This window comes from Pongo pygmaeus, chromosome 20 (genome assembly GCF_028885625.2).
Source record: "Pongo pygmaeus isolate AG05252 chromosome 20, NHGRI_mPonPyg2-v2.0_pri, whole genome shotgun sequence".
Classification (NCBI taxonomy): Eukaryota; Metazoa; Chordata; class Mammalia; order Primates; family Hominidae; genus Pongo; species Pongo pygmaeus.
In genome coordinates, this window is record NC_072393.2 from 46,173,003 (window position 1) to 46,195,328 (window position 22,326).

The window sequence follows — 22,326 nt, forward strand, 5'->3', positions numbered from 1 at the left end:
TTCCAAAAAAGGACATAATTAGGAAGGAGCAATTCTTCCCCTTCCTCCTCCAAAACCTGCTCCTCCTATAGGGTCCACAACTCAGGAAAGCCCTACTGCATTTGGGTTTTTGTTTTTGAGACGGGGTCCCACTCTGTCGTGGATGCTGGAGTGCAGTGGCGCACCTCGGCTCACTGCAGCCTCAGCCTCCCTCCTGAAGCACTACTGTAACTCTGTCCCCGGGTTACAGCCCTGTGCTTCTTCCTGATGCCTCCCCTCCACCCCTCACCAGCTGTCCACACAGGGTCCCACGCATTCCTCCCACCCACTCTCTCCTCCCTTCCTTACGGCTCCTCCTCCAACTCCAACTCCCTCTGGGCTATCAGCCTCCATTCCTGGACCCTTCCTTTCCACCTTCACAGAGTAGCCAAAGGAAGCTTCAGAAAACACACACCCAACTGCCCCCCCGCCTTACCTCTCTGGTGCTCCACTCCTTGCATAAATCCTCAAAATAAAGCACAAACTTTTTTTTATTTTCAGAGACAGGGTCTGGATCTGTCCTACAGGCTGGAGTACAGTGGCCAGGCCTTGACCTCCTGGCCTCAAGCCATTCTCCCGCCTCAGCCTCCTGAGTATCTGGGACTACAGGTACACACCACCATGCCCAGCTAAGTTTTTAAAAATTGTTTTGTAGAGATGGGGTCTTACTATGTTGCCCAACCTGGACTCCTGGCTTCAAGCCATCCTCCCACCTCAGCTTCCTGAGTATCTGGGACTACAGGCGCACACCACCATGCCAAGCTAAGTTATTATTATTATTATTATTGAGATGGAGTCTCGCTCTGTCACCCAGGCTGGAGTGCAGTGGCGCGATCTCGGCTCACTGCAACCTCCACCTCCCAGGTTCAAGCGATTCTCCTGCCTCAGCCTCCCAAGTAGCTGGGATTACAGGTGTGCATCACCAGGCCTGGGTAATTTTTGTATTTTTAGTAGAGACGGGGTTTCACCATGTTGGCCAGGCTGGTCTTGAACTCCTGACCTCAAGTGATCTACCCGCCTCGGCCTCCCAATGTGCTGGGATTCCAAGCGTGAGCCACCATGCCTGGCCAGACTCAATAAACTGTTACTGGGCTGGGCACAGTGACTCACACCTGTAATCCCAGCACTTTGGGAGGCCAAGGCAGGCGGATCACGAGGTCAGGAGATCAAGACCATCCTGGCTAACACGGCGAAACCCCGTCTCTACTAAAAATACAAAAAGTTAGCTGGGTGTGGTAGTGGGCGCCTGTAGTCCCAGCTACTGGGGAGGCTGAGGCAGGAGAATGGTGTGAACCTGGGAGGCGGAGCTTGCAGTGAGCCAGATTGCACCACCGCACTCCAGCCTGGGCGACAGAGCAAGACTCCGTCTCAAAAAAATAAAAAAATAAAAATAAACTGTTACTGAACAAATGAATGAATGCATACCAAGCAAATCTCACACAGAGGCAGGCAGACACACCAAAATACTCAGACAGAGGTAGAGAGAGGAGGAGTCACAGAGTCGGTTTCTCTAGAGTAATTTGAAGCTCTTGGCTCAACATTTATTGCCCCCTTCCTTTGCTCCTCATGTCCCAGAATGCCACCCTCCCAGATGGGGACAGAGTGCTACTGGTACTGGTGGGAGGGGTAGGTGCTGTGTCCATCGTACTCATCAGTGGTGAGGCAGCGCAGCATGAAATGGCCCAGGTCATGTTTGGAGATGACCCTCGAGGGCCCTCGTCCATCCAGGGTCACTGTGTACGCCCCAGTTAGCGGCTGGTCTCCTGTGAAGTAAAGACGGAGGGGCTGGGTGAAGCAGACACCTTTCCCTTCCCCCAAAATTCGACCCCCAGAAAGACCTTCCCAGGGTGCCTACTGTGTGTCCAGCCTGGGTGGTGTCACAGCCAAGAATGGACTTTCCATATGCAGGTGCTCATCTATATCCTTTGCTTCATTCATTCGAGAAATCCTTATTGATTACCTATTATGTGGCCAGGTGCTGGGCACCCAAGCAAGGGACAAAGCAGACAGGAATCCCCTGCCCTGGCCAGTGGCGGTGGCTCATGCCTGTAATCCTGGCACTTTGGGAGGCTGAGACGGGAGTATCACTCAAGCCCAGGAGTTTGAAACTAGCCTGGGCAACACAGGGAGACCCTGAGTCCACTAAAAATACAAAAATCAGCTGGGTGCAGTGGCGTGCCCCTGTAGCCCCAACTACTCAGGAGGCTGAGGCTGGAGAATTGCTTGAGCCAGGGAAGTTGAAGCTGCAGTGAGCCATGATCGTGACACTGCACTCCAGCCTGGACGACAGAGCAAGACCTTGTCTCTAACAACAACAACAACAAATACATATACATATTTGTCATATATATATATATATATATATATATAAAATATCTGACAGTAACCAACTAAACTTAGGGATAAAATGTACCATCACCCAGAGACAGGCTGGAATTATGCACAGTATGGAACACACACCCTTGGCTGTGTGTTTGCTTGGGACAAAGCAGACAGGAAGCTCCTGCCCTGGCTGGGCACGGTGGCTCACGCTTGTAATCGCAGCACTTTGGGAGGCCAAGGTGGGAGGATCACTTGAGCTCAGGAGTTTGAGACCAGCCAACATGGCAAAACCGCATCTCTACAAAAAATGCGAAAATTCGCTGGGTGTGGTGGCTTATGCCTGTAGTCCCAGCTACTTGGGCAGGAGAATCACTTGAACCCGGGAGGCAGAGGTTGCAGTGAGCCAAGATTGTGCCATTGCACTCCAGCCTGGGCAACAGAGGGAGACCCTGTCTCAAAAAAAAAAAAAAAAAAGGAACACACACCTTCACCCATGTGGCATTCCTGCCCAACATGTTTAATCTGAATCTGTGACAAAACAGCTAGAAAAATCCAGAATGTGGGCCTTTAAAGTCACCTGGCCTGGTTAATGTTATGAGAAACTTAAAGAAAAAGGGCAGAGTGGGTTGAATTTTTTCTTTTTTTTTTTGGATACAGAGTCTTCCTCTGTCATCCAGGCTGGAGTGCAGTGGTGCAATCTTGGCTCACTGCAACCTCCGCCTCCCAGGTTCAAGCAATTCTTGTGCCTCAGCCTCCCGAGTATCTGGGATTACAGGTGTCTGCCACCAAACCTGGCTAATTTTTGTATTTTTAGTAGAGATGGGGTCTCACCATGTTGGCCAGGCTGGTCTCGAACTCCTGACCTCAAGAGATCCACCCACCTCAGCCTCCCCAAGTGCTGCGATTACAGATGTGAGCCAGCACGCTGGCCTGACAGTTGAGGAAATTTTACTATGGAGTGGATACTAAATGATATGACAGAGTAAATGTCACTTTCCTTAGGTGTGATCATGTTTTGTGTGCAAATATCTTTCTTTTAGGAGATGGCTGTCTAGGTATTTAGGAGTGAAGTGCGACAATGTTGCAATTCCTCTCAAATGATTAGCCAAATATATATATGCATATATTTTTTCACAATATATTCAGCAAAATCTATCTATATATTCATGGAGAGAGAGAGAGGAGGAGAGAGGGAGAGAGAACAGGACAAAATGCTAAGCATTGAACCTAAACAAGGGGCTTATGTGTATTCATAAACCTTTAATGCTTTCAACTCAGGAGGTGTGAAAGTTTTCACACACTTGGCTGGGCGCGGTGGCTCACGCCTGTAATCCCAGCACTTTGGGAGGCCAAGGTGGGTGGATCACGAGGTCAAGAGATCGAGACCATCTTGGCCAATATGGTGAAATCCCGTCTCTACTAAAAATACAAAAATTAGCTGGGCGTGGTGGCACGCACCTGTAGTCCCAGCTATTCGGGGGGCCGAGGCAGGAGAATCACTTGAACCCAGGAGGCAAAAGGTTGCAGTGAGCTGAGATTGCACCACTGTACTCCAGCCTGGCGAAAGAGCGAGACTCTGTCTCAAAAAAAAAAAAAAAAAAAAAAAGCCAGGCGCGGTGGCTCATGTCTGTAATCCCAGCATTTTGGGAGGCCGAGGCGGGTGGATCACAAGGTCAGGAGATCAAGACCATCCTGGCTAACACTGTGAAACCCCTTCTCTACTAAAAAATACAAAAAATTAGCCAGGTGTGGTGGCGGGCGCCTGTAGTCCCAGCTACTCAGGAGGCTGAGACAGGAGAATGGGGTTTCACCATGTTAGCCAGGATGGTCTCGATCTCCTGACCTCGTGATCTGCCCGCCTCGGCCTCTCAAAGTGCTGGGATCACAGGCGTGAGCCACCGTACCCGGCCATTAATATCTATCTTTTCTTGTCTTTTTCTTTTTTTTTAGACAGGGTCTTACTCTGTTGCCCAGGCTGGAGTACAGCAGCTCTATCACAGCTTATTGCAGCCTTGATCTCCTAGGCTCAAGCCATCCTCCCGCCTCCCATTAGCTGGGACCACAGGTGTGTGCCACCACGCCCAGCTAATTTTTTTTTTTTTTTTTTTGTAGAGATAAGTCTATGTTGCCCAGGCTGGTCTCAAACTCCTGGGTTGAAGCAATCCTCCCGTCTTGGCTTCCCAAAGTGATGGGATTACAGGTGTGAACCACCATGCCTGGCCTATGTATCTATCTATTTATCTATCTATCTATCTATCTATCTATCTATCTATCTATCTATCTAATCTCTATCTCCCATACTAGAAATGTAAGCCATGGCCGGGCATGGTGATGCAGGCCTGTAATCCCAGCTACTCGGAGGCTGAGGCCCCAGAATCCATAGACATAATGAATTAAACCATTAGCCAGTGGTAATCCCCTCAACCTTCAATCTCTCACCACTCCCCAGAGGGGAAACTCCCAACCCTCTAATCCAGCCTTAGTCTTTCTGGTGACCAGACCTGAAGCTGCCTAGGGGCTGCCAGCTCTCAGTGAACTCATTAGCATAGAAGAAGACATTCATCATTTTGGAGATTCCAAGGATTTTAGGAGTTGTATGCCAGGAAACAGGGACAAAGGCCAAATATATATGTCACAACATCATAGGAAGGTTTGCAATTTTAGGGTGGTCAGGGAAGCCCTTGCAGATCTCCCCAGAGGGCAGGAGGGAACAGGCAGATGGCATTGGTGCCACCAGGTCCCTGCCCTGCTTACCTATGTGTGGTGGCATCACAGCCACGTACTTCAGGCCCGATTCCTGCAGCACCTTGTGCATCCGGATGTGGTCATCAGTCACAGCCTGCAGTCGTGGGGGCACCTTGGTAGGGTCCCAGAGCAGGAAAGCTGGAGGGGAACACAGGGCAGGATCAGCCTGGGCTCTCTTGTCTTTTTTTTTTTTTTTTTTTTTTGACACAGAGCGTCGCTTTGTCACCCAGGCTGAGTGCAGTGGTGCAATCTCAGCTCACTGCAACCTCTGCCTCCCGGGTTCAAGCAATTCTCCTGCCTCAGCCTCCCCAGTAGTTGGGATTACAGGTGCACACCACCAGGCCTGGCTAATTTTTGTATTTTTAGTACAGACAGGGTTTTGCCATGTTGGCCAGGCTGGTCTCAAACTCCTGACCTCAGGTGATCCACCCTCCTCCACCTCCCAAAGTGCTGGAATTACAGGCATGAGCCATTGCGCCCAGCCAAGGCTCGCTTGTCTTGATGCCAGGACAAAACCCTGCCATGGCTCACCATTGCTTTCCAGTTGCAAAAACAGGGGAGTCCTCTGGGCCTCCTCTTTCCCTCACACCCCAGGTAAGAGCTGTCTGCTGATCACAATAATTCCAAATCTGACCTCTTCTCACTCCGCCTGGTCCTGTCCACTGTTACCTCTTGCCTGGACCAGCCCAGCAGCCTACTCCCTGGTCTCTCAGCCCCTCCTTCCCTCCTTCCAAGGAGCCCATGAACACCCCTATCAGTTCACATCCATAGCTCCATCTCGCTCAGGGTAGAAGCCAAGTCCTCATGGCCAGCCCTCAAGGCCTCACCTGATATGGCCCCATCAGCTCTCTGACATCCCTGCCTACCCTGCCTAGCACTCTCTCTTACACGCCTCTGCTCCAGCCAGGTTCTGCCTCCCAGCCTTGGCAATGTCTGATTCCTCTGCCCCTGATGCATTTCCCTCTCTTTTTTATTTTCTCTGAGACAGGTTCTCATTCTGTTGTCCAGGCTGGAGGACAGTGGTGTGAACACGGCTCACTGCAGCCTTGACTTTCTGGGCTGAAGTGATCCTCCTGCCTTAGCCTCCTGAGGAGCTGGGACCACAGGGGTGAGCCACCAAGCCCTGCTATTTTTTTTTTTTTTTTTTTTTTGAGACAGAGTTTCCCTCTTGTCACCCAGGCTGCAGTGCAATGGCGCGATCCCGGCCAAGCCTGGCTAATTTTAAAAAAATTTTTTAGGCTGGGTCCGGTGGCTCGCCCCTGTAATCCCAGCACTTTGGGAGACTGAGGAGGACAGATTACCTGAGGTTAGGAGTTCGAGACCAGCCTTGCCAACATGGTGAAACCCCGTCTCTACTAAAAATACAAAAATTAGCCAGGCGTGGCGGTGCATGCCTGTAGTCCTAGCTACTCAGGAGGCTGAGGCTGGAGAATCACTTGAACCCTTGAGGCGGAGGTTGCAGTGAGCTGAGATCGCACCACTGCACTCTAGCTTGGGAGACAGAGCAAGACTCCATCTCAAAAACAAAGCAGAACAAAACAAAACAAAAAACCAAAAATTAGCCAGGTGTCGTGGTTCATGCCTGTAATCCCAGCTATTTTCAGGAAGCTGAGGCAGGAGAATCCCTTGAACCTGGGAGGCTGAGGTTGCAGTGAGCCGAGATCGCGCCATTGCACTCCAGCCTGGGTGACAGAGCAAGACTCTGTCTCAAAAGAAAAATAAAAAAAAAAATTGTTTTGTAGCGATGGAGGTCTTACCAAGTTGCCCAGGCTAGTTTTGAACTCCCGGGCTTAAGCGATCCTCCCACCTCGACCTCCTAAAGTGCTGTGATTACAGGTGTGACCCAGGACCCTTTGCCATTTCCCTGTCGTAGCCACATGGCTCCCTGTTTTCTTTGCAGACTTTGCTCAAAGGTCACCTTTCCATGCAGCTTTTCTTGACTGTCCTGTTTAAAATTGCAAAATCCCATCTCCCCTAGCCCAGTTTACCAATCCCTTTTCTTGGGGCCTTGTTTTCTCCCTAGGACCCTTCCCCAGCCACCACACCCTAGAGTTATCCTGTGACTGTATCACATTTCCTGCTCCAATCCCAGCCCTTAGAAGCATCTGGAACACTGTAGGTACTTACTAAATATTTGTTCAGGAATTAGCTTTCAACAAGCTATAACTTGGCCAAGCTATACCAGCTGACATTTATAGAACTTTTACCTCAAGCCAAGAACTATGCTAAATATTTTTAGGAGGAGTTTGGTGAATAGTTAAAGAGCTTGGGTTTTGCCTAAAGTCAAGTTCTAGATCGACCACTGGCCAGCTTCTTGTTTCCTCATGTGCAAACTGGGATGATATAAATTATTCAAAGGCTGGGCAGAGTGGCTCACACCTGTAATCCCAGCACTTTGGGAGGCTGAGGTAGGAGGATCAGTTGAGCCCAGCAGTTCTAGACTCGCCTGGGTACAATGGTGAGACCTGTCTCTACAAAAAATTAAAAAATTAGCCAGGCGTAGGGACCTGTGGTCTTAGCTGCTTAGAAGACTGAGGCGAGAGGATCGCTTGAGCTCAGGAGTTCAAGGCTGCAGTGAGCTGTGATTGCACCACTGCACTCCAGCCTGGACAACAGAGCAAGACCTTGTCTCAACAAAAAGAAATAAATAAATAGTTTGAGTAATGTTAGTGGTTATAAAAAGGTGTGTCACAGAGACCAGCCTGGGCAACATAGCCAGACTGTTGCAACAAAAAAATTTTAAAAATTAGATGGGCATGGTGGCATATGCCTGTGGTCTCAGCTACTCAGGAGGATCCCTTGAGCCTAGGAGTTGGAGGCTGTAGCGAGCTATGATTACATCACGCTCACTGCAACCTCCACCTACAAGTTTCAAGTGATTCTCCTGCCTAAGCCTCCTGAGTAGCTGGGATTACAGGCGTGGGCCACCACACCCGGCTAGTTTTTGTGTTTTTGGTAGAGACGGGGTTTCACCATGTTGGCCAGGCTGGTCTCGAACTCCTGACCTCAAGCGATCCACCTGCCTTAGCCTCCTAAAGTGCTGGGATTACAGCGTGAGCCACTGCGCCTGGCCTAGGATTTCCTCTTTACAGATGAGAAAACTGCAGTGCAGAGTGTGAAGTGGGTTTTTGTCTGCAGCCTCCAGTCTCCAGTTCACAATCTCAAATCCAGTCTCTAACTTACCCTCGGTTTCTTTCTTTCTTTTTTTTTTTTTTTTGAGGCAGTCTCACTCTGTCGCCCAGGCTGGAGTGCAGTGGCACGATCTTGGCTCACTGCAAGCTCCTCCTCCGGGGTTTACGCCATTCTCCTGCCTCAGCCTCCCAAGTAGCTGGGACTATAGGCACCCGCCGCCACGCCCGGCTAATTTTTTGTATTTTTAGTAGAGACGGTGTTTCACTGTGTTAGCCAGGATGGTCTCGATCTCCTGACCTCGTGATCCACCCACCTTGGCCTCCCAAAGTGCTGGGATTACAGGCGTGAGCCACAGCACCTGGCTGTTTTGTTGTGTTTTGAGACAGGGTCTTGCTCTGTAGCCAAGGCTGGAGTGCAGTGGTGCCATCACGGCTCACTGCAAGCTCTGCCTTCTAGGCTCAAAGGATCCTCCCACCTAAGCTTCCCAAGTAGTGGGGACCACAGGTGTGTATCACCACACCCAGCTAATTTTTTGTATTTTTTTTTTGTAGAGATGGAGTTTTGCTATGTTGCCCAGACTGGTCCTGTACTCCTGGACTCAAGCAATCCGCCCACCTTGGCCTCTCAAAGTGCTGGGATTACAGGTGTGAGCCACTATGCCTGGCCTTACTCTGGGTTTCTTTCTAATCCTCTCAGATGCCTCCATAAAAAACAATCCTCCCCAAGCCCTAATGGATAAACTCCAAGCTCCTTAGATGACAAAAATCTTTCTAATCTTTTACCTTGACATTTGAATATGGAGGGAAGATTAAACTCTAATAATTAGAGGCTGGAAGATAATTAAAGTGTGACAATAGCACTGTGGTGCTGGAAGAGAAAGGTCCTTTTTCTTGGGACTTGCCGAAGTTGTCTGTGGGTGTGCAACTCCATTTCAAATAGTTTAGGAAGTCTGGGTGCAGTGGCTCATGCCTGTAATCCAGCATTTTGGGAGGCCAGATCACTTGAGGTCAGGAGTTCTAGACCAGCCTGGCCAATATGGTGAAACCCCATCTATAGTAAATATACATACACACAAAATTAACCAGATGTGGTGGCAGGCACCTGTAATCCCAGCTACTCAGGAGTCTGAGGCAGGAGAATCCCTTGAACCCAGCAGGTGGATGTTGCAGTGAGCCGAGATCACGCCACTGTATTCCAGCCTGGGTGACAGAGTAAGACTCCGTCTCAAATAAAAACAACAAACAAAAAACCCAAATAGTTTAGGAGAACAAAAACAAAATCTATTTGTGTATGTGTATGTGCATAGATAAACCAATTACAAAACACAATCACAATTTTAAAATCAGGAATATGGCTGTTGGCCAGGTGCGGTGGCTCACGTGTAATCCCAGCACTTTGGGAGGCTGAGGCTGGCGGATCGCTTGAGTCCAGGAGTTCAGGACCAGCCTGGGCAACATGGCGAAACCCTATCTCTACCAAAAATACAAAAATTAGCCAGCCTTATAACCCGGTCTCAAAATAAATAAATAAATAGATAGATAGATACAAACTTAAAAATAAAAAAAGAAAAGGAATATGGTTGTTCACACGATTATTAACTTTTCTGTTTAAAAATTTTTATAATAAAAAGTTAAAAAGTATATTGAGGACCTACACATTGAAGTAAGCAGCCATGATGTATGTAAGCTAACTTCAAATGGGTCAGAAAAAAAACATTGTGTGTCTGTGAACAGAGGACGGTAGGTGTACTGGTGTCCTTTCAATTTTTCTGTAAGTTTAAGATCATTTCCAAATAAAAAGTTAAGCTGCACTCAATGGGTCATACCTGTTGTCCCAGCTATTTGAGGGGCTAAAGTGAGGGGACTCCTTGAGCCCAGGGGTTCAAGGGTACAATGAGCTATGATCAGGCCACTGCACTCCAGCCTGGGTGACAGAGTGAGACCTTGTCTCTATGTTTGTTTGTTTTTTTTTAAAAAAAAAAAAAATCCTGGCACACCTAAGACTTTAATATTTAGAAAACAATCTAAACAAAACAAAAAAAATGAGAAAAAAGAAAGCAAATTAAATCAATTGTACAGGTTTGTCTTTTTCATGGAAGCAAAACTTAACCACTTAAACTGGTTTTTAAGACATGGGAGAGTCTGGACGTGGTGGCTTATACCTGTAATCCCAGCACTTTGGAAGGCCGAGGTGGGAGGACTGCTTGAGGCCAGGAGTTCAATATCAGCCTGGCCAACATGGCAAAACCTTGTCTCTACCAAAAATACAAAAATTAGCAGGGCATGGTGGCAGGCGCCTGTAATCCCAGCTACTCAGGAGGCTGGGGCAGGAGAATCACTGCAGGCCATGATCTTGGTCCCAGGCACCATGAACCCGGGAGGTGGAGCGGCAGTTGCAGTGAGCTGATATCACACCACTGCACTCCAGCCTGGGCAATGGAGTGAGACTTCATCTCAAAGAAAAAAAGACATGAGAGAAAAAATTAACAGCAGACCATTCCAATCTGCGAACAAAAGTAAGACCTTGTCTCTACAAAAATATCAAAACATTAGCCAGGTGTGGTGGTGCATGCCTATAGTCCCAGCCGCTTGGGAGGCTGCAGTGGGGAGGATCACTTGAACCCAGGTTGAGGCTGCAGTGAGCCATGGTTGCACCACTGCACTCCAGCCTGGGTGACAGAATGTCTCAGAAAAAAAAAAAAAAAGTGAACCATTCTGAAATCGCAAGTTTACTTGTATATTACTTTTCCATTTCAAAGCTTGAGGAAAAAAGCCATAAATGATTTTGCTTCCTACCCTCCAACTAGGTCTGGCCTCCAGGCCTCTTTGCTTGCTTTGTCCTCTGCCTGGAGTGTAATTACAATCATCAGGCAGCCCTCCCTCATGTCACTTCCCTTTCCAGAGAGGCAATTTGTGTCATGAAACACACTTGAGGTCAGGAGTTCGAGATCAGCCTGGCCAACATGGTGAAACCCTGTCTCTACTAAGAATACAAAAATTAACTGGGCGTGGTGTTGCACACCTGTAGTCCCAGCTACTTGGGAGGCAGAGGCAGGAGAATCACTTAAACCCGGGAGGCGGAGGTTGCAGGGAGCCAAGATCACGCCACTGCACTCCAACCTGGGCATTAGAGCAAGACTCCATCTTAAACAAACCTCAAAATAACTAAAAATAAATAAATAAATAAATAAACAAACAAATAAATAAATGATTATACAGGACAACTATTTGCTTAATGTCCGTCTCCCCATAATTGGGAGCTCTGTGAGGGCAGAGACCTAGTATATATCCACAGCTCTATCACTTCCTCTGGGAGGCCCACCCTGACCTCTCTCAGCCTGAGTCAGATGCCTCCTCTGGGCTCCCATAGTCCTGTAGTTTCTCCCATTGTGGCCCTATCCCCTCTGCCTGCCTCCCCCATCCCAGCTCCGATGATCTGGATGTCAGTTTGATCATGGATCTGTTTACCACCTCTCTCCTATCTGTGAGCCTTGTGTGTGCAGGGCCCAGGGCTGTACAGGTCACCACTGTGTCCCCAGCATCACCCAGTAAGGTTCAGGCACACAGCTGGTGCTCAGTAAATGCACAGTAACGTGAAATGGCTTCAGCGTCACCTTTCAGAGGCCCCTGGGCTTCCTCCCCAGTACCCCCCAGTTCAGTCCCACCTCCATGATCCCACCACCCACCCGAGGTGCAGGCCACGACCTTGTCCACACCATGAGCCTTCATGGCTGCCACAATGTTCCGGGCACCCTCGGACATCACTGTCGTGGGACCTTAGAGGGGACAGAGAGTGGCTGTCACTGGTGGGCGGCGGTGGCGGCAGGGGTGGCAGGGGCGGGGCCGGGGGCGGGGGTGGCGCTGGGGGCCGAGGTGTAGGGGAGGGCCGTGGGCAGAGGGGGGGCTCAGTACTGAGGTCATTGCGGGTGCCCAGCAGCACGATGACAGCGTCCTGCCCAGCCACGGTCTTGTCCACATCGGCTGCCTGCAGAACATCCCCCACTACCACGTGGGCTGGCTGGGGCCCTTCTGATGGCAGCCTGGAGGAGTCCCGCACCAGCACTGTCACTTCGTAACCTGTGGGCAAAGAGGAGCAGAGAGCCTGGTCAGTGGGCTTGTGGGCTGGCACTCTTGGGCTCCAGGGGCTGGGTCCTAGAAGCCACCATGAACTCTCAAATCCATCCCCTCCTCTGTTCTGGGGAAGTGGTCTTCAAACTTTTTTGGTTTTTTGTTTTTGTTTGTTTTGTTTTTGAGACAGGGTCTTGCTCACTTGCCCAGGCTGCTGTGCAGTGGTGCAATCACAGCTCACTGCAGCCTCAACCTCCGGGGTTCAACTGATCCTCCCATCTCAGCACCCCAAGTAGCTGGGACCACAGTGCGCACCACCACACCCAGCTAATTTTGCAATTTTTTGTAGAGAAGGGGTTTTGCCATGTTGCCCAGGCTGGTCTTGAACTCCTGGGCTCAGGTGATCTGCCTGCCTCAGCCTCCCCATAAGCCACTGCGCCATGGCCTTCAAACATTTTTGCCGGCATACCTACAACTGATGCTTAGTATTGGGCTGATTATTAAAATAGACCATACCTTGGCCAGGCATGGTGGCTCACGCCTGTAATCTCAGCACTTTGGGAGGCTGAGGCAGGCAGATCACCTGAGGTCAGGAGTTTGAGACCAGCCTGGACAACATGATGAAACCCCATTGGTACTAAAAATACAAAATTAGCCGGGCATGGTGGCACATACCTGTAATCCCAAGTACTTGGTAAGCTGAGGCAAAAGAATCACTTGACCCGAGAGGCAGAGATTGCAGTGAGCAGAGATTGCGCCAGTGCACTCCAGCCTAGGTGAAAAAGCGAGACTCTATCTCAAAAAAAAAAAAAAAAGACCATACCTTCATGATAATTCATAAATAATCTGAACTGAAGCCTCCAAGCACCACACCCTGTAACTTCCTTACCTTCTATTTATTATTATTATTTTTTGAGACGGAATCTCACTCTGTAACCCGGGCTAGAGTGCAGTGGCACAATCTCAGCTCACTGCAACCTCCGCCTCCCGGGTTCAAGCGATTCTTCTGCTTCAGCCTCCTGAGTAGCTAGGACTACAGGCATGCACCACCACTCCTGGCTGTCATTATTACTTTTTTTGAGATAGAGTCTCACTCTGTTGCCCAGGCTGGAGCACAGTGGCATGATCTCAGCTCACTGCAACCTCCACCTCCCAAGTTCAAGCGATTCTTCTGCCTCAGCCTCCCGAGTAGCTGGACTACAGGCGCACGCCACCACATCCAGCTAATTTTTGTGTTTCTAGTACAGATAGGGTTTCACCATGTTGGCCAGGCTGGTCTTGAACTCCTAACCTCAGGTGATCCACCCACCTTGGCCTCCCGAAGTGCTGGGATTACAGGTGTAAGCCACTGTACCCAGCCAGCAACTTCCCTATCCTCTAACAACTAAAGGATTAATGCAGGCATTGCACTGGTCTCTGTCTCCCATCCATGGTCCTGGAAGAAATTGAGGTCCTGAGGAGGACATGGGTTGCCTACAGACTGACCAGTGCTGGGATTGGTCCCAGCCCCTGCTGCCCAGCCTTACTGCTGGGAAGCCCAGCCCTCCTTTAGTGGTCATTAAATATTTTTAATATTGTCTTAGTATGTTCCTTCCCAAAAGAATTTTGGATAATTTTGTTTCTCTTCAACACACACACACATACACACACATTTTAAAGTTCACAACTAACATATTTCTTCCTTTGTTTTAAACATTGGCAGAGGATGTTAACATTTGGGTATACTGTAATAGCAACATATATATATATTTAGAGACAGGGTCTTGCTCTGTTACCCAGGCTGGAGTGCAGGGGCACCAATCATAGCTCACTGTAACCTCAAATTCCTGGGCTGATGCCTATTATAATCCCAGCGCTTTGGGAGGCCAAGACAGGAAGATTGTTTGAGGCCAGGAGTTTGAGACCAGACTGGGCAACATAGTGAAACCCCGTCTCTGCAAAAAAATAAAAAAATCTAGTCAGGTGTGCTGGCGCAACCTGTAGTCTCAGCTACTTAGGTGGCTGAGGCTGTAGTGAGCTATGATTGCACCACTGCACTCCAGCCTGGGCTACAGAACGAGACTCTGTCTCAAAAATAAATAAATAAAATAAAATAAACAAAAAGTTTAGGCTACTACCTGGCACAGAAATAAGAGTTACCTGGTGCTGGGTGCGGTGGCTCACGCCTGTAATCCCAGCACTTTGGGAGGCCAAGGCAGGTGGATCACCTGAGGTTGGAAGTCCAAGACCAGCCTGACCAACATGGGGAAACCCCACCTCTACTAAAAATACAAAATTAGCCAGGCATGGTGGCGCATGCCTGTAATCCCAGCTACTCAGGAGGCTGAGGCAGGAGAATCGCTTGAACCCGGGAGGTAGAGATTGCGGTCAGCTGAGATTGTGCCATTGCGTGCCAGCCTGGGCAATGACAGCGAAATTCCATCTCAAAAAAAACAAAACAAAACAAACAACAACAACAATAAACACAAAAAACAAAAAACCCAAAAAGATACAATAAAAAAATTTAAAAAAGAGATGGGGTTTTGCATGTTGGCCAGGCTGGTCTCGAACTCCTGGGCTCAAGTAATCTGTCTGGCATGGCCTACCAAAGTGCTGGGATTATAGGCATGAGCTACCGAGCCTGGCCTATTACACCTTTTAACCATTTTGTGACTTTATCTCCTGGCCTGGTCCAGGCCTGCGTCTCCTTCCTGGTCCCTTTCCTGGGTCCTCTTTGGGCTCCTGGACCCAGTCCTGCCCTCTCCAATCCATATTCCACACAGCAGCCAGACAGAGTTTTCCACAGTAATATTTAAGTGCCTCCTTGCTCAGTTGCCTTCCGCAAGCCTGAAATGCCCTGTGATAAAAGCCATGCTTCTCATGCCAGCCTTCCAGGCCCCTCGGGATCTGGCTTCTCCTCTCCAGCCTCTGCTGAAGCCTCTGCCCTCTTCACCCACAGCACCCTTTTTTTTTTTTTTTTTTTTTTGAGACGGAGTCTCTCTTTGTCGCCCAGGCTGGAGTGCAATGGCGCAGTCTCGGCTCACTGCAACCTCTGTCTCATGGGTTCAAGTGATTCTCCTGCCTCAGCCTCCTGAGTAGCTGTGATTACAGGTGCCTGCCACCATGCCTGGCTAATTTTTTTGTATTTTTAGTGGAGATGGGGTTTCACGATGTTAGCCAGGCTGGTCTCGAACTCCTGACCTCGTGATCCACCTGCCTCAGCCCCCCAAAGTGTTGGGATTACAGGCGTGAGCCACTGCACCCAGCCACAACTGCTCTTCTTTCAGTTCCTCAAATGCATGGTGCTGCTTCCTGCCTCCTGGACTTTGCACGTGCTGTGCCGTCTGCCTGGAACACCCTTTACCCTCTTTACCCGGTCCCCCCAGTAACTTGTACTTCCTCTGTCACAGCCCTCTTTATGCTGACCTGCAGCAAACAAAGCACCCTGTGGGTCCAGGGACTGTGTCTTATTTTCTGCCATCTCCCTGAACCTGTATAAACACAAAAGCACAGGCATTACTGCCCCAGGGACCTTGGTCCAAACTCCAGCTCTGCCACTTACCAGCTGAAGAACCTCATGCAACCTCTTCCGTGATTGGACCTCAGCTTCCTCATCTCTGAAGTGAGGATCACAGCACCAGCCTCCCCATGCTATGTGACCACCTTTCATAGGGGAATGACACAAGATCTGTGCTGCCCTCACACATGGGGGAGCAGCAGGGGCTTGCATGGGGCCAATATGGGCATTCTTTTTTTTTTTTTTTCTTTGAGATGAAATCTCACTCTCTTGCCCAGGCTGGAGTGCAGTGGCGCAATCTCAGCTCACTGCAACCTCCGCCTCCCAGGTTCAAGCGATTCTCCCACCTCAGCCTCCAGAGTAGCTGGGATTATAGGTGTGCGCCACAACACCTGGCGAATTTTTTGTATTTTTAGTAGAGATGGGGTTTCACCGTGTTAGCCAGGGTGGTCTTGATCTCCTGACCTTGTGATCCACCCGCCTCAGCTTCCCAAAGTGCTGGGATTACAGGCGTGAGCCACCGTGCCTGGCCAATGTGGGCATTCTTTAACTGCTACTGTAGTGGTTAAAATGAACCCTAGTATGTTGTAGGTATTATTATTATCATTGTATTATTATTTTATTTTTGAGACGGAGTCTCACTCTGTCACCCAGGCTGGAGTGCAATGGCGTGGTCTCGGCTCGCTCACTGCAACCTCTGCCTCCTGGGTTCAAGTGATTTTCCTGCCTCCCGAGTAGCTGGGACTATAGGTGCATGCCACCACACACGGCTAATTTTTGTACTTTTAGTAGAGATGGGGTTTCACTATGTCGGCCGGGCTGGTCTCGAACTCCTGACCTCGTGATCTGCCTGCCTCATCCTCCCAAAGTCCTGAGATTACAGGCGTGAGCCACTGCGCCTGGCCCATTGTATTGTTAGTAGAGACGGGGTTTCACCATGTTGACCACGTGGTCTCAAACTTCTGACCTCAAGTGATCCACCTGCCTCAGCCTCCCAAAGTGCTAGGATTACAGGCATGAGCCACTGCGCCCAGCTATTATTATTATTTAAGAGACAAGAGTCTCGCTCTGTTGCCAAGGCCGGAGTGTGCAGTAGTGGGATCATAGCTCACTTCAGCCTTAACCTCCAAGGCTCCCATCTCCCACCTCAGCCTCCCGAGTAGCTGGGACTATAGGCATGCACTACCACGGCTAGTTTGTATATACATATTTAGAAACAGGTTGCTGCAGTCTGAATGTTTGTGGCCCTTCAAAATTCATATGCTGAAACCTAATCTCCAAAGCGATTGTATTACTTCTAATAGGGCTTTTGGGAAGTGATTAGGTCATGAGGGCTCTGTCCTGAGAATAGGATTATTGCTCTATAAAAGAGATCCCTGAGATTGGGAATGGTAATAAAAGGAGTTTAAAAAAAAAAAAAAAAAAAAAAAGCTGGGCATGGTGGCTCATGCCTGTAATCTCCGCACCGAGGGAGGCTGAGGCAGGCAGATTCCTTGAGTCCGGGAGTTCAAGACCAGCCTGGGCAACATGGCGAAACCCCATCTTGACTAAAAATACAAAAATTAGCTGGGCATGGGGCGTGTGCCTGTAGTCCCAGCTACTCAGGAGACTGAGGCATGAGAATCACTTGAACCTGGGAGGTGGAGGTTGCAGTGAGCCAAGATCATGCCACTGCACTCCAGCCTGGGCAACAGAGCGACATTCTGTCTCAAAAAAAAAAAAAATTTAATACAACTTACATTAAATTTAGAGAACCACACATGGCTTGTGGCTACCATACCAAAAAGCACTGTTTTAGAATTCACAGATTTTGGCTGGGCACGGTGGCTCAGGCCTGTAATCCCAGCACTTTGGGAGGCCGAGGTGGGTGCATCACCTGAGGTCAGGAGTTCGAGGCCAGCCTGGCCAACATGGTGAAAACCTATCTCTACTAAAAATACAAAAAATATTAGCCGGGCACAGTGGCATGTGCTTGTAGTTCCAGCTACTTGGGAGGCTGAGGCAGGAGAATCATTTGAACCTGGGAGGTGGAGGGTGTAGTGAGCCGAGATGGTGCCACTGCACTCCAGCCTGGGTGACAGAGCAAGACTCCGTCTCAAAAACATAAATAAATAAGTAGAATTCGGCCGGGCGCGGTGGCTCACGCCTGTAATCGCAGCACTTTGGGAGGCCGAGGTGGGCAGATCACGAGGTCAGGAGATCGAGACCATCCTGGCTAACACGGTGAAACCCCGTCTCTACTAAAAATACAAAAAAATTAGCTGGGGGTGGTGGCAGGCGCCTGTAGTCCCAGCTACTCGAGAGGCTGAGGCAGGAGAATGGCGTGAACCCGGGAGGTGGAGCTTGAGCCGAGATCTCGCCACTGCACTCGAGCCTGGGCGACGGAGCGAGACTCTATCTCAAATTAAAAAAAAAAAAAAAAAAATAATAATAATAATAAGTAGAATTCACAGATTTTACTCTTTACAGAAAACAAGGGTATTTGTGAGACATTTCAAAACTTCTTTTTTTTAAACAAATTCCTTACTTTATTTATATTTTTCTGTTAATTTTTTTTCTTGAAATAAAACCAGACTTTAGAGAAGTGGCAAGGCCCAGATTTTTCTTTTTCTTTTTCTTTTTTTGTTTTTGAGAGAAGTCTTGCTCTTGCCCCCCAGGCTGGAGTGCGATGGTGCGATCTCAGCTCACTGCAACCTCCGCCTCCAGGGTTCAAACGATTCTCCTGCCTCAGCCTCCCAAGCAGCTGGGATTACGCCTGCCACCAGGCCCAGCTAACTTTTTTGTATTTTTAGTAGAGACGGGGTTTCACCATGTTGGCCAGGCTGGTCTCTAACTCCTGACCTCAGGTGATCCACCTGCCTCAGCCTCCCAAAGTGCTGGGATTACAGGCGTGAGCCACCAAGCCTGGCATGATTTTTCATATTTTCCTTTGCTCTATCCTTCTCTACCTATGTGTGTATATATATATATATATATATTATGTGTGTCTATATAAATATTAAATATAGTATATATTACATATGATAAGTACATACATATGTATATAAATAAGTGTATACACATGTATATATATACTTTTTTCCTATTTTAGAGTAAGTTGCAGAGGTCGTGCCCTTTTTAATCTTTTTAATTTTTATTTATACCTTTTGTAGAGATGGAGGGGGGGGGGTCTTCCTATGTTACCCAGGCTGGTATCGAACTGCTGGACTCAAGTAATCGACCAACCTCAGCCTCCCGAAGTGCTGGGATTACAGGCGTGAGCCATGGTGCCTGGCCTCTTTTTAAGCTTTTTAAAAATCTCAGCCATAGGCCGGGCGTGGTGGCTCACACCTGTAATCCCAGCACTTTGGGAGGCCGAGGCGGGCGGATCATGAGGTCAGGAGATCGAGACCATCCTGGTTAACATGGTGGAACCCCATCTCTACTAAAAATACAAAAAAAATTAGCTGGGCATGGTGGCAGGCACCTGTAGTCCCAGCTACTCGGGAGGCTGAGGCAGGAGAATGGCATGAACTCGGGAGGCAGAGCTTGCAGTGAGCCGAGATTGTGCCACTGCACTCCAGCCTGGGCAACAGAGCGAGACTTCGTCTCAAAAAAAAAAAAAAAAATCTCAGCCATCAACACAAAAGATTTCATTGCCTAACCTGGTGTGCACAAACGCATACATATATAATTAAAATGAGTTTCACAAAACTAATACTTAACATGTGATACATTTTGATACTATGTCATCATTTGTTACCCTACATTGTTGATACACATTGTGACCATATGTTTCAGATCTCACTGTAACTCACAGTTTGAGAAGCATCAGGTTGCAACAACCCTGCAAGGTAGGTATCATTATCCTGTCCACATTGATGGGGAAACTGAGGCAATTTTAGGCAACCGGGCCAGGATCACACAGCTAGTAGGTAGAGAAGGTTGAATTTTTACCTAAGTAAGTCTGATCCAGAGACTGCAAAATTCAATGATAGTCTAAGTACTTCCTATATAAGATCTCATTTAATTATCCCAAGAGCCCTAGGGGCAAGTACTACCAGTTTTGTCATGATCTTACACATATCTAGGTACACAGATGACAAGGCATTTGGTCACACAGGCTGTAAGCCACAGAGCTGGTGACTTGAATGTGGGCAGGCTGGCACCAGAGTTCATGCCTGTCAAGACTCTTGGCCCTACAGAACCATTGTGAACTCCAGTTAATCCAAGCCCCTTCTCCCTCTCTTCCTCCTTCCCTCCTTCCCTCCCTTCCTTCCTTCCCTCCCTCCCTCCCTCCCTTTCTTCCTTCCTTCTTTCCTTTCATCTTGCTGTGTTACCCAGGCTGGAGTGCAGTGGTGCAGTGATGCAATCTTATCTCACTGCAACCTCCCAGGTTCAAGCGATTCTTGTGCCTCAGCCTCCCGAGTACCTGGAATTACAGGCACGTACCACTGTGCCCAGCTAATTTTTTTTTTTTTTTGAGACAGAGTTTCGCTCTTGTCGCCCAGGCTGGAGTGCAGTGGCGTAATCTCGGCTCACCACAACCTCTGCCTCCCAGGTTCAAGCTATTCTCCTGCCTCAGTCTGCCGAGTAGCTGCGATTACAGGTGCCCGCCACTATGCCCAGCTAATTTTTCGTATTTTTAGTAGAGACGGGGTTTCACTATATGGCCAGGCTGGTCTCGAACTCCTGACCTCGTGATCCACCTGCCTCAGCCTCCCAAAGTGCTGAGATTACAGGCGTGAGCCACCGCACCCAGCCTCTTTTTCTTTCTTTTTATGTATTTTTTTAAATTTTAGAGACAGGGTCTCACCCTGTCACCCAGGCTGGAGTGCAGTGGTGCAAACACAGCTCATTGTAGCCTTGAACTCCTGAGCTCAAGCAATCCTCCCACCTCAGCCTTCTGAGTAGCTGGGACTACAGGCATGCATCACCACACCCAGTTAATTTATTTATTTTTTAAATATTTTTGTAGAGATGGGGTCTTGCTATGTTGCCCAGGCTAGTCTCAAACTCCTGGCCTCAAGCCATCCTCCTGCCTTGGCCTCCAAAGTGCTGGGATTATAGGCATGAACCACCGTGCCTGGCCAGCCCTTCCCTTTGCTGACGGGGACAGCAAAGCGGAGAGCTGGGAAGAGATTTTTCAGAGCCACAGCTCTGAAGCTCCCTAGGCTCCAGTTCTTAATCCCCTGAGTGCAGGCCCAGCTATGACCAGCAGGGTGAGCGAGTGGAATTCGGTGGAATTAGTGGATTTCCAGGTGACTCAGCACCTCTCAACTTCTCTCTCTTACTTCCTTCTCCATTACTCCCAAATAAATGCTTATCAGCAAACTGGTTTTTACTGAGAGGCCCACAGCTCCCCCCTCTCCACAAGTCAAGATCCTCACGTGGTCTCCCTGGGGAAGGGGAAAGTTATGGACCTAGAGAAGAACTTTCAGAGTCCCTCCAAGAGAGACAGCAGAGTGGGGTCCTGGTGGCCTCCACCCTTTTGGGGCACGCAGATAGTCAATATCTTCAGCGTCCCCAAGGCCTGCAAGGGTGGGGCCCCGTATCTGGAAGTCCCAGGCCCAGCTGGGAGTTGGTCAAGTCTGGACTGTGGGGGCAGGGAGTGCTGGGGGATGGTTATCCTCTTTTCTGCCCTCTCTCCTGGGGCAACTCCAAATTTTCAGCCCTCATTGACTTTCCCAGGACTGCTGTCCCCAAGTCTTCACTCATGTCTCTCTGTGACTCCTTCCCATTAGGTACTCACAGCAACCTGACCCCCCAACTTTTTCAGTTTCCAGCCTGGGGACTTGTGGTGGCTAAGAGCATGAGCTGAGTTCAAATCCCAGTCCTGTCAGTTAACAGCTGTGTGATATTGGGTAAGTCACTCTCTGGGTCTCAGTTTTCTCATCTGTCAAGCAGGGTGATACTAGTTCCCACTCCAATTTGAAAGCTCTCATGTGAAGAGACGACAGAGCAAGCTTGGCTTAGTAAATCCTCTCTGGGAGTGCGAACAACCACCACCACAACCACAATAATGACAACCGCATTGCATAAGAGCCCTGGACTTACACACGACTGTGCCACTGGAGTCCTCCCGGGGCTCCCGGGGCTCCCGGGGCCAATTCCTCTCTGGCTTGGACTCACATAAACTTGGATCTCACATCTTTCCCCATTTCTGCCCCCGTGGCCACTTGCTTTGGCCCCTGAGTCCTCATACACCTGGCTGGGGCACTCATGGCCCCAATCAGCCTCGGCCCGATCCCATGGTGCCCCTTCCTAAAGTTCTGCCCGTCTGTCCCGTGACATGCCCCGCCCGCCCCGGTTCATGCCTGCTTGCACCGCCTGCGCCAGGGTGGTGAGCCCGGTCTGGCCAGTGGCGCCGAAGATCGCGATCTTCTTGACGGCCATCCTACGGGATCGTGGGGGTGCAAGGCCTCAGAGTCTCGGCACGCGCGGGAACCCACTGGCTGCTGTGCGGTGCTTTCTGCCCTACTCAAGCAGGAACAACGGGGCGGAGCTGGCTCGAAGGGCCAGGCCTCAGCCTCGCTCCGCCCGCGGCTCAGGTCAAGGGGCGGGGCC

At 49.4% G+C, this 22,326-nt stretch overlaps 1 protein-coding gene across 1 annotated transcript; it reads right to left on the reverse strand.

The window, feature by feature from the left end:
- Positions 1-1,534: 1,534 nt before the first annotated feature.
- On the reverse strand, positions 1,535-22,315 carry BLVRB (biliverdin reductase B). Its single transcript, XM_054465609.2, has 5 exons — positions 22,077-22,315; positions 12,129-12,293; positions 11,903-11,992; positions 5,095-5,223; positions 1,535-1,781 (listed from the first exon to the last, which is right to left on the reverse strand). Exons 1-5 carry the CDS (start codon positions 22,153-22,155, stop codon positions 1,624-1,626), a joined length of 621 nt encoding a protein of 206 aa, XP_054321584.1. The 5' UTR covers positions 22,156-22,315; the 3' UTR covers positions 1,535-1,623.
- Between the last annotated feature and the right edge of the window lie 11 nt (positions 22,316-22,326).